Below are 12243 nucleotides of genomic sequence, written 5' to 3' on the forward strand. Positions count from 1 at the left end.
TCCACTGTAATTACAGCACAACTGAAGTGAGCTGTTAAGGAGCTGAAAGCAGTTTCTGAAGTCATGAAATAGGTGATGTCATTAAATATATGTATGAATTTACAGTGACTCATATAACTCTGATTTTACCATGACCGAATCTTTGAAACACATGCACCTTTGTCACATTCACAAAAATTCATGCATTTTGTTCTTTTCTAAATTTATTACAGCTTCTCTGGAAATATGACAGAATCTGCTGGGTCCAAAATGTAGCTACATACAGCAGTTCTAACATTTGGCTGAATGTCCATTGACTATTTTCACAACAGTTAGGGAGTTTTGTAGCCCTACAAGCCACTCGTATCTTTGATCCTCCTTTTAACAGAATTGGTCCATTTAAACCAAATTTGTTGTCTTTGTGACTTGTTTCTTCATCACAGTCCACAGGTTCAAATCTAAAACCTTAATTCTAGCCCAATTAAGTAATTTATTTATTAATTCAATTCAATTCAATTCAATTCAATTCAATTTTATTTATATAGCGTCAATTACAGTCAAATCGTCTCAAGACGCTTTACAGAACCCATATGCCTGACCCCCAGAGCAAGCCCAAAGGCGACAGTGGCAAGGAAAAACACCCTTTTAACAGGGAAGAAACCTCGAGCAGAACCCGGCTCTATATAGGGGGGACCCATCTGCCTGCTGGCCGGGCGGGTTGAGAAGGACAGAGGAGGCAAGGGGGAGGGATGGGAGAAGTGGGAGGGGTGGGAAAGCAAGGAAAACACAACACACATTTGGATACATGTATGACAGGATATGTGACACAAGCAAAGTATAAGCTAACATTGAAAACTGACTCATAGTTTACTCTTATGATGTACGGCTCTGACATTAAACATACTCCATATATAACTAGCAGTAAAATTCAAACAGTATGTAAGTTAGCATAACAGTATAGTGAAGGCAATGCAGAGTTGACTGGTGGAAAAGGGGAGTTGGAAGCAGAGGGCTGGAGGAAGGTCAGCAGCAGCATCCCACAGTGGACATGATGGAGACTGGACCAGCTGGTGGAACATCGACTGCAGATCTGAAGCATCCAGCTCTGGGACCAGGGACACTCGGAGAAATAACACAGGGGGAAACAGAGTGAATGTAATGCAATAACGGTATACATATTAAATGTAAAGGTAGATAGAGAAGGGCTCAGTGTGTCAAGAGAAGTCCCCCAGCAGCCTAGTCCTATAGCAGCATGACTAGAGGCAGAACGAAGGGACGACCAAGAGGGAGTCAGCTGTGCAATGAAGACACAAGCCGAACCCCTGTGGGTCACCCAGTCAGCCCCAACTATAAGATTTGTCAAAAAGGAACGTTTTAAGCCTGGTCTTAAAAATAGAGAGGGTGTCTGCCTCCCGAACCCAAACTGGGAGCAGGTTCCACAGGAGAGGCGCCTGATAAGTAAAACAGAGCATAATACTGCCACCGCCATGCTTGGTTATAGATTTGATGTGAAGGCCTCCTGAAAATGACTTGCCAACCTGCAGTTGTGACAGATGTGACAACTGACAGAAACATCAGGTAGGATTAGCATGAAAAGATCAAGAAGTATAAGTAGAGAGAGAAAGTAGATATAGGGTAGAGTCTTAATATTTTAGATAAATTAGTCAGATACACTCGCATAACTCATATTTTTGTAGGGTCATCACCTTAATACTTATAGTTTTTAACTTTATTCTTTTTTCTCCATTGAAAAGGACCTTGATCTAAAAAGTGTTTTGTAATTAAAGGTGACTTGATCACAAACACTAGAGAACAGTCCCAGCTAATTTAACATGACTGTGTGCTATAGTATAAGCCAAATGATTCAGACGGTCTTATTGTCTAGTTTCTCTTCCTTGAGTTGTCTTTATAATCCTGTAATCTCGAGTCGCTTCTGTATAAACGCTACTAAAAATATGTTAACATGTATGAAAGCTCTTTGAGCACGCAGGCGGGTCATTTTACTGAGCATGCGCAGACGCTGCCTCTGTTCCTGCTCCAAGTTGATAAGAATGGTGGGCGACGCGCGCCTGGCAGCCGCACTTTAGATAAAGTCACTTCCAAAGGTGCACATAAGTTCGCGAGGTTGACCGAAATTACATGGAAGACACTGGTAAGATCCTCAAACTTCTTTATATTCGTGAAATGCGCGTATTCAGGCTGGAATCGAGGCAATTTAGCGGCCGGCTAACGTTAGCTAGGCTAGCGGTGGAACTGAAAGCGTTAGCCGGCTAGCTAACGTGGAGGAGCCACTGGTGCCGACTATTAGCTGGAGCCCGAGGCAAATGCACGGCGTGTTGTAGGTCTGGTTCAATTGTACACGAAAATATAGTAATAAATCACTGTTGATTAAACCTTGATATCACCTTTTGTAGAGCAGATAAACTGGAAATTGTAGTTACCGGTCTAAATGCTCAGAAGTGAGCGTTAGCGCTTATGTTAAAGCTAACACGAGCCTCTGCTAACTTGAGTGCGGTGTGGAGCAGACAGGAGTCAAGGCCCAACTTCTTGGTGAACTTTGACTACGCAAACAACCACCCGGTTGCAACATGGCTCCGAACAGCAAACAAGCCTGTGGCTAATCGATTTTAATGGAACTTTGGGCTATTTTTTTTGCTAACGTTGCCGTCTAAGTTAATGAGCCATGCGTAAGCGATCAGGCGGTTCCATTATTTTTAGCAGCTCAGTCAGGACTTAAGCTTAATCTGGCTCTTGTTTCAGTGTTAGAACAAGGAAGTGTCTTGTTGCAGCAACTGGTGCTTCTACCGTTATATTCTTTTTCTGGGTTAAAGGAAGTGAACATTTGAAAATATGTGCAGTTGCAAACATGCACTATGTTGCGGCAGAATTAAGTGTTTACTTAGTAGTTGCTTGACTTCTTCCTGGGAAGTAAAATGTCGTCCAACAAGTTCTAGAAAGTTCTTTAACTTAGCAATGTGCACTTTCAGGTTCTGGGTAGTCGCTTATAAAATCATCAAGTGAGACCATGTACTACTTTTGGCTCAGCGTGACCTTGAAAAGCTTCTAGGACGCTTGTATTTTAATTTGTGCTCATTTAGTTTATCTAAAACTCCTAATTCCTCCACCATGTTCTCTTAATGTAATCCTACTGGATTTGTAGAGATGTCAAGCGCTATATCTTGTAACTGAATTGAGTGATATAGCTCACCAATGTGTCACATTAGTCGATTTCGATTATTTTTGATCATTTTAACGACTTGTCTTTATTTAGGTTCTCCAGGAAAATGATTTATTTTGAATATAACAGCAGTATTTTGAATTTAATCATGTTAGCCTTTAGCTTAGTCCATCAACCCATGGAGCAGGCTGCAGGAAGTGTGTCGCTTAGGTGAAATTAAAATTTTTATGCAATTATGTAATTAAAATTGAAGCTGGCAAAGTTATACCTCTAATAGAGAATGTGAATGTTTTTACCTTTTGCTCTTACCTCCCACTTTTTTACCCACTGTAATGTCTTTTATTAGCTTGTTTTAATCACAAATCCTAGACTCAATGATATTCAGTCAACTGTTGTAGGTAATAAACATTTTAAAAAATCCTCACATTTGAGAAGCTGAAACCAAAAGCTTTTTGCTTGTAAAGTGACTGACTTTAAAGTGAGCTGTTTTCTGTTGAGTGATGTATCTTTGTGCCTGTATTTCTAATCAGTCTTGTTCTTCAACAGGCCTACAACTCTCAGAGGACGCCATAACTGGAATGCTGGACACTGAGTCCCCTGCCATGGAAAGCAACGGGGATGCCTTTCTTCCTGACCTACCTGTTTTAGGCCAAACAGCCGACTGGTCCCTGGACCAGGTTGCTCCAGAGCCACTCTCCAACATCTTGCCTGAGGACTCAGATGCATCTCAGGATGCTCCAGGACAAGAGCAGCAAATGAACTCCACAGAGCTGGGATCTGTGGAGAAGGCTGTGGAGCAGTTTCAGCTTGCCAGTGCCCAGCTCTTCCAAGAGGAGCAGCCGCCACCTCCTCCTCCGCCGCCACCACCACCACAGCCAGCAGAAGAGGCAGAACCAGCAGCAGAGTCTCAGATGAATGTGGAGCCAGAGGCTGCTGTACCAGATGGCAGTCAAGGTAGCTGAAGTGCTTGGTGTTTTGTTGTTTTTATGTGTCCATTTTAAGAGTGATCCATAAGATTTTGTAGCTGCTTTTTAAAGGAAATTACATATTTCTTGAAAATGTCACAAACGAGTCTAGCTTTAACTGCATATTGGTAATTTAGGTAATTCTCCATTTAGTCACTTAATGATTGCCTGTTCTTGTCTGCAGAAGGGGCTGAGGCAGCACAGGTCACTGAGGATGGCATGGAGCTCGAAGAACCATCCAAAGAAACAACACAAGAATCGACTGTTCCTGCAGAGCCAGAATTGCCCTCAGAATTTGACAAACTCTTTAAAGGATGTGAAGACAACCCAGAAGACTTCAACGGCTGGGTCTACCTGCTGCAGTATGTGGAGCAAGAGGTGAGAGAATACGCACAGATTATTTAGATATGTCGTATTTGTTTACTTCTAAAATTGAACAGTTGAGGCTTGCGTGCTCTTACAACTATAAAAGGAAAGTTAAAATTGTTATCTTCTCCTCCTTACAGAATGCTATCCCAGCTGTGAGAAAAGCATTCGATCTGTTCTTCCTACGTTATCCCTACTGCTACGGCTACTGGAAGAAGTATGCAGATATTGAGAAAAAGAACGACAATATACAGGTTGCAGAAGAGGTAAATATTACTGTCATTTAGCCACATGCTTTTTGCTTTGTTGTCTTTTAATGTACAAGCTTCACCGTGACTGGTCACCAGCTAGAATGTTCTTGAATTGTCTCCTTCGTCTTGTGTTGTTATAATTGTATGCTGACTTGAGAACATATCTGTGGATAACTTCCAGTATTGACAGATCTGCTTTCTCTTTTCCAAGGTGTACAGAAGAGGCTTGCAGGCCATCCCTCTCAGTGTGGACCTGTGGCTGCACTACCTGACCTTCATCAAAGAGAACTCCGATCCTAATGACCCAGAAACTGAAGGACGCATTCGAGCGTAAGCAGAAAAACTTTTTACTTCATAGCATTCCTGCATAGCACACATTCTGCTTTTTCTGTCTAATGTATTGAGTCTGATTGTTCCTGTAATGCAATTTTATTTGTAAGCTCATAGGATAATGAGAAAAGAAATCACTGAATATTTTCTTTTGTTTTATTCCCATTAGTTCCTATGATCATGCAGTGCTTGCAGCAGGCACAGACTTCCGCTCTGACCGTCTATGGGAGGCATTTATAAACTGGGAGACGGAGCAGCAGAAACTGGCCAACGTCACGGCCATCTACGACCGCATCTTGGGCATCCCTACCCAGCTATATTCCCAGCACTTCCAAAGGTAGGAAGAGAAAACAGTATTAGGTTTTGGTTTATTTTATCTCTGAATGTGCAGATTTATTATCGCCTCGCCTATGCACTTTGTACTTGGAGGGCAACATTTCTGTTTTGTCTGTGCAGGTTCAAAGATCACGTTCAGACCAACAACCCCAAACACTTCTTGTCGGAGGAGGAGTTTGTTCAGCTGAGGCTCGAGCTCTCTAAATCCAGCCTATCAGCGATGGTCGGTGATGATGGAGAATCGAATGTGCCTCAGGAGGAGCTACCGCCTGGGACAGAAGATCTTCCAGATCCAGCTAAGGTATTCATCCAGTTGCCAACCTTGCAGGGGAAACAAATCTACAGAATTACTGCTTGCAGGGTTTTAGCAGGAGTTTGCCTGTTGTCCATGATGAAATGGAAAGCAAACTTTGCTCAGGTTTGAAGAGGTGTCTTTATGTCAGCAGCCAAGCCATTGAATGCCAGGGGGGATTCAAGTTGGCATCCAGTCAGGGAATCGCCCTAAAACTAAAAGGATCAAGCGGGGCCCCCTGAACCCAGCACCTGCACCCAGAGGCTGATATGCAGGGTGCATACATACCTTCCCCTCCCCTCTACACGCTTCTTGTCTCTGGGCAAGCTCATGGTGATGTAAATCTTCGGCTGCAGGACTAAGCAGTTTTCACATCAAGTGGAGAATGTGATATGAAGAAGCATGAATGAGGGTTACTGAGCTTCTTTCTCTTTGTGTTTTTATGTAGAGGGTGACCGAGATCGAGAACATGCGCCACAAGGTGATCGAGGTTCGGCAAGAAGTGTTCAACCACAACGAGCATGAAGTCAGCAAGCGATGGGCCTTTGAGGAAGGGGTAGGTGTTGTGTTTCCTCCACATTGTTCAAAATGTGTTCCGTCTTCACTAGGGCTGCAGCTATTGATTATTTTAGTAATCAAGTATTCTATTGATTAATCGGATTCTGTGCTTGGCGTGTACGTTTCAGCATCCAAAGTGGAAGTGACAACAGAAGTAACCATCCTGGTGAAACACAGGCAGAAAACTGATTAATTTATTAGTATTTATTACAGAGAATAATCAGTCAGTAACATTAGTTTAACTTTGATTTGACCACAAATTAAAGTGATCTCCTTCGTTATGAGTCAATACAATATGATGTCCGAATACATGAAATTTCATAGTGTTATTTTTATGATGGTTTTATGACTTGTTTTATGATGCTTCTCTGTTTTAATATTTGCTGATTTTATATGTAACGAAGTAAAGTGTCGGGGTACTTTGAAAAGTGCTATGCAAAGAAAGTGTATTTTATCATTTTATTGTGCAACTGTCGGTTAGAAATAATCAACTGCATTGATCGATAAAATAAATACATTACGCACATTTAACAGTTTTCTACCAGCATTTCTGTCGTATATAATTTCCAGTCGCAGCGCTTTTTATTGTCATAAATTTTTATGTTTCTCATTGCTCTTCATTAAAACAGTCTGTTGACTGAAGCAGCTGCACACGATCGGTTCATTTTGTGTGGAAAATGAGTCAAATGATGCGTTAAGTGCTCCTGTTCGTGTGGATGAATTTGAAGCAAAAAGTCTAAGTAACAAAGAAAGCTGATAACCACCTTCATACCTGTTAACTCTGACTGAAGCTTTAGTTTATGTTGAGCAGACTTGCACAAAGAAAATCTGGCTATGTTGAACTGGCTTCATAGTTTAGCCCACTGATCTGCTCAACCAATGCCGTAAACACTAGAAAAGTGTGCCGGTTAAAATAGAAGCATCATGTCATATTTGAAGTCCACTTATAGTTTATTGATTATAGGTCTGGGTCCGTATAGGATGAAGTCTGGGTTCGGACTCGGACCGTGGTCCATCAGTTAGTGACCTAGGATCTAGTGGATTAATTGAGGCCTCAACTCACAGAATTTTGCCTCGAGGAATTCAATCGCTGGAATAGCTCAGGGAATTGTTTCAGTCCTAGTCTTTACCTTATCGTGAAACTAATTCACTCCTGTTTTTATTTTTTAGATTAAGAGACCATACTTCCATGTGAAAGCCTTGGAGAAGCCACAGCTCAACAACTGGAAGGAGTACCTGGACTTCGAAATTGAAAACGGAACTCCGGAGCGCGTGGTTGTTCTCTTTGAGCGTTGCCTCATCGCCTGTGCACTCTACGAGGAATTTTGGATCAAGGTAACGCCACCTTCATCCTCTCTCTCACTCCTGCTACCTCCCTGCACTTCCCCCCATCAACGATGATATCACATCGACACAGTAAATCGTCCTGCACTCTCTTTGCGTGTAACGTTGATATGTGACTGTATCTGTTGTATTAGGGGATGGCCAGCTTGCCACACAAGATTTGACTGCAGCATTTGCCAACTACTACGTTGCATCTTCTTCGTCTCCCACTACCTTACAGAAACTTATCTAATTGGTTCCATGAAGGTGCTGATGGGTTTACACAGAAAATTTCTAAAAACGATCTTGTCAATGAAGAAATTCACTGTTTCTGTCAACTGAAAATTTAGGTTTAAAATGTGTTGTCTCTTTTGCCTTTCTCTTTCTCCTCTGTTCTTTGTCTCTGTCCTCTCCTGCATCTCTTCCAACTCGCTTTCTCTTTTTCACTCTGAAGTATGCAAAATATCTAGAGGGCTACAGCACTGATGGTGTGAGACATGTCTACAAGAAGGCTTGTTCCATCCACCTGCCCAAGAAGCCGGCCATCCACCTGTTGTGGGCAGCTTTTGAGGAGCAGCAAGGTGAGGGCCACAGTTAAACCAGCATCCAGACTGAACACTACAAAGCAAAATTGAAAGAAAATTGTGTGTGATTTCATTGGAGTCTGACCAGGCTAACAGTATTTTGTGTTTTTTGGTTGTTTTTTTTTTGGCACAGGGAACGTCGAGGAGGCTCGCAGCATCCTGAAGTCCTTGGAAGCAACGGTCCCTGGGTTGGCTATGGTGCGGCTTCGAAGGGTCAGTCTGGAGCGTCGCCATGGTAACCTGGAGGAAGCTGAGGCGCTGTTGAGGGAGGCGATGGAGTCGGCGAAGAATGAGACAGAGACGTCGTTCTATGCTGTGAAGCTGGCCAGGCAGCTGATGAAGGTGCAGAGGAGTCTGAGCAAGGCCAGGAAGGTGCTTCTGGAAGCTATTGAGAAAGACCAGGTGAGAGCTGCTTCATCACCGCTGACATGTTTTGTTTTGTTTTTTTTTTTAAAGATGACAAACTGTCTTTTTCATTAATTAGTAGTAATTTCAATGCAATGTCTTCCTAATACACCAATACTGAAAGGATACCACAGCAAATACCTAAAACATTTGGAAAATTAATGGAATAATGCATGACTAAATGTAGAACTTACATTTTTTTAAACAATTAAAAAAAATTAAATATTTGGTGGATGATCCCTAAAAAAATGTGTGAATACATTTTTATATCCAACCAGAACGTCAACAGAACACATTGACATCCATCCACCCCGAACGTGTTACACTGTTTGTATAAATGGGTAAATCCTTGCACAGGTAAGGTCAGCTTTAGTGCACATTTTAATCTCACTTTCACTCTTTCTGCAGGAATTCAGTGGAGTATTGATCTGCAAACTATACATGCTTTATTTTTAGGGACTAGCATTAACATATGTTCCCTGTGTGAACACTGTTGAGATGCTTCCCACATCGGTAAGTGTGCTGGAATGAAAAAGGCAAATTAAACAGTTGTCTTTTCCCTAGGTCGTCTTGTCAGTGTCTGATGGTGAGACTTGTCATACAATGAATCATACTCATTTGATTACTGATTTGTGTTTGAATTGTGGTCTGGCTGAAGCGTCTTTTTTAGACATGCTTTGTGGCGTCTGTGGACTCTCCCTGTCGGCTGTAAGTGAAATAATGCCACATTTTGGTCCATGGACAGTTGATAACTTGAAAACCACGCCTGCTGTTTTCTCACCACAAAAGCTGCAGTATGCTTTTGAAAGAAGAAATATGCAGTTGACATATCTACAGAAAGTGGACCAGAGCACTGCTGTCACATGGAAGAAACTCAGGAAACACGGCTTCTGTTAAAACATCGTCTTTCAATGTTAATATTCATTAAATGTGGAAAAATATTGCTTTTGTTGTAGGGTATCATGATGCCTCTTCAGTGTCTGTACATCATGCAACTCCAGTAAGCAAGTAAAAGTGAGCTATCACTTTGCTGAACTGTTTTGAACTAGTTGTGATATATTCAATATTTTTGTTGCTTCACAGACGAGTCCTAAACTGTATCTGAACCTGCTGGAGCTGGAATACAGCGGAGATGTGACGCAGAATGAGACGGAGATCTTGGCTTGTTTCGACCGAGCCCTGAACAGCCCGATGCCCATTGAGTCCCGTCTCCTCTTCTCCCAGCGCAAAGTCGAGTTCCTGGAAGACTTCGGCAGCGACATCAACGTGTGAGTTTCTTTTTTAGCTGCGAAGACTAATGGATACTTTTAATGTTGCTTTATTATGTTTTATAGGTATGGACAACATTAAGACTTCAGCGCTACCATCACTCTTACTATTGCTTTTGAATTTGGTACTTAAAGTGTGCTCTTATCAGTTCTTTCTATTTTCAGAACAGAATTCACACTAACACCTGCTACCTAACTGAACTTATCATGAGCAAGGAGAGATGAACTACAAGCTCAGCAGTCAAACTGTGCATATCTCTGCCTGTATGTGATGAATTAACGCTGGCTTTTTATCAGCTTGTGGTTCTGCTCTGACGTGCAAAATACTCTGATCAGCATTGATTTAAGTGAAGTGTAGCAACAGTTTTGCATGTTTAGTTGTCTCTTCATCGCTGTAATGCAGCATATAACAAAGATGGCTCCATCCCTTGCACTAACCCTTGGATTGGGAATAGCAAAAATGCATCAGAGTTGGTGAGATAATGTGTAAAACATCTATTTTGTTCACTTCTCCCCTACTGACAGCAGCACACAGCATTAGAGCTTTTGATCCTCTGGTCTTAAATAAGTTAATCATGTTTCACTACTTATCCCTAGTGTTTATGTGTAATTTTTTTTGCTTGACATCTTTCAGGCTTGTTGCTGCATACGAGGAACAACAGAAACTACAGAAAGAGAGTGAACCAGCAAAGAGAAAAGCAGAGAACGGATATGACAGGTAGCAGACCAACATTTTCATAGAATTTTCTAATCAATTCTAAGATTTCTAGCGGCTCAAACGGGCCTACAGTTATTCTTTACATCATAGTGAGTTGTAATCCATGTAATATGAGCTAAATATCTAAAAAGTACGAGACACTAATGTAACTTTTGACAATCTTAAATGGGATTTTACTGACTTGAACCAGTGTCTCCAGTTCTCAGGAACCTGACGCCAAGAGGCAGCGTGTGGACGACGGTACCGTGGCTGCAGCAAACACGACGATGGACATGACGGCAAACAACTCTGCATACAACTACAACTGGTACCAGGTAGGTTTCACATCAAACTACACATTCATTTAATATCATTTGTGTACTTTAAGCCTGGTAGACATTCCAGTGATTTTCTTCTTTTCCTCCTTTTTAGCAACAATATGGTGGCTGGGGACAAAACTCCTGGGGCCAGTATGGCCAGTATGGCCAGTATAACCAGTACTACCCGCCTCCTCCTACATGATGGACACAATCCTGCTATGAAGATGGAGACTTGGCATCCTGTCTGACCTTCTTACATCTTGGAACCTGTTCACAGGGTGTCAAGGAGATTTCAAAATCACAAAGGCTGATCCCCTCCTCCTCCTCCTTCACCCCCAATTCTTTCTGGTTTGCTAATCATTTAAATTACATGTTGCAGCTCTGCTACCTTCATCATCTCAAGCACTGGCTTCTTTTTTGGGTTCTTAAATGCATGTTATTTGTGAAGGCAGATTTACTTTCCCCCTCTGTGTGACAAAGGAGTTTTAATTTTTAGATTGGATGACTTAGTTTGGTCTCTTCCTTTGTGTTAAAGGCTTAAACTTGTAAAAGGAGGCTTTTGTTGAAGTACCTCTGAGTCGTGTTTCTCTTTCCCAAACACAAAAGATTTTTAATATTTCATGGTCACATTTCCATGAAGAACAATGAAGAGTTCCTTTGTTTGTTTTTTTTATTATTTTGACTTGATTTCATAATAAAGAGATTGATATCCTGAAGTGTCTGCCTTGATTTCATCCTTCTCATAACTGACATATTTGTCCAGGTCATAGCTTTTGAAACTTGCTCTATTTTTCTTGTTATGCTTTGGATGGTTATCCTGGAATATTCCTTTTCTGCAGACTGGGATCCACTTGCATTTACTTGTATATCACCCCAACACCTTTTGCACCCAGGCAGTCCTACATGATTAAATTGCCACGTCTGTGCTTCACTGTCAGGATTATTCACTGTGGAGAGCAAGTTTACACCAAACGTTCTCTACTCCATCTGAGCCTCACAATAGTATCATGGTCTCATTTGACCAAAGAATATTTTCCCAATATTCATGCATGTTTGTTCTTGTTTTTTTTGTTTTTTTTAAGTGGAGTTTTGTGCCAACGAGTAAGCAAATCTGTTGTTCTTGCACACCTACCTTCACGGTTGAAGCTACTTCAAACTGTTTGAGCTTCACAGAAAGTGATGTTCATTGATAACCTCTGAGGCAAATCTGAAGCAGCTGCTCTCTTATTTAGAACTACATTGTCAAAGTTGTGCTCTGTGGAGTCATTTTAAAAAACAAACACTCCAAATATGCATACTATAGCTGGTTCTATCATATTCGATGTTATCAAGGTGTTTTCTACTGATAAAAGTAATTTGACTTGATGTTTTGGTTTTAGTAAATGCTGACT

The 12243-nt window shown here is 41.5% G+C and overlaps 1 protein-coding gene and 1 long non-coding RNA gene across 3 annotated transcripts; one reads left to right on the forward strand and one right to left on the reverse strand.

Moving 5' to 3' along the window:
- Positions 1 to 495: 495 nt before the first annotated feature.
- LOC127537696 (uncharacterized) lies at positions 496 to 3686 on the reverse strand. Its single transcript, XR_007947493.1, has 2 exons — positions 2421 to 3686; positions 496 to 1099 (listed from the first exon to the last, which is right to left on the reverse strand). It is a non-coding gene; the product is annotated as an uncharacterized LOC127537696 (long non-coding RNA).
- Positions 1974 to 11568, forward strand: prpf39 (PRP39 pre-mRNA processing factor 39 homolog (yeast)). 2 transcript variants are annotated; one of them, XM_022212579.2, is made up of 15 exons: positions 1974 to 2131; positions 3704 to 4111; positions 4307 to 4500; positions 4629 to 4754; positions 4951 to 5069; positions 5239 to 5406; positions 5526 to 5706; positions 6146 to 6253; positions 7426 to 7590; positions 8033 to 8159; positions 8296 to 8564; positions 9651 to 9835; positions 10470 to 10553; positions 10744 to 10867; positions 10965 to 11568. In XM_022212579.2, the coding sequence occupies exons 1-15, from the start codon at positions 2119 to 2121 to the stop codon at positions 11052 to 11054; spliced, it is 2361 nt and encodes a 786-aa protein (XP_022068271.1). In that variant the 5' UTR covers positions 1974 to 2118; the 3' UTR covers positions 11055 to 11568. The 2 variants fall into 2 exon arrangements, with proteins under 2 accessions (XP_022068271.1, XP_022068272.1); XM_022212580.2 differs by having other exon boundaries at positions 10753 to 10867.
- The last annotated feature ends 675 nt before the right edge of the window (positions 11569 to 12243 follow it).

Source organism: Acanthochromis polyacanthus, chromosome 16 (genome assembly GCF_021347895.1).
Source record: "Acanthochromis polyacanthus isolate Apoly-LR-REF ecotype Palm Island chromosome 16, KAUST_Apoly_ChrSc, whole genome shotgun sequence".
NCBI classification, from domain to species: Eukaryota; Metazoa; Chordata; class Actinopteri; family Pomacentridae; genus Acanthochromis; species Acanthochromis polyacanthus.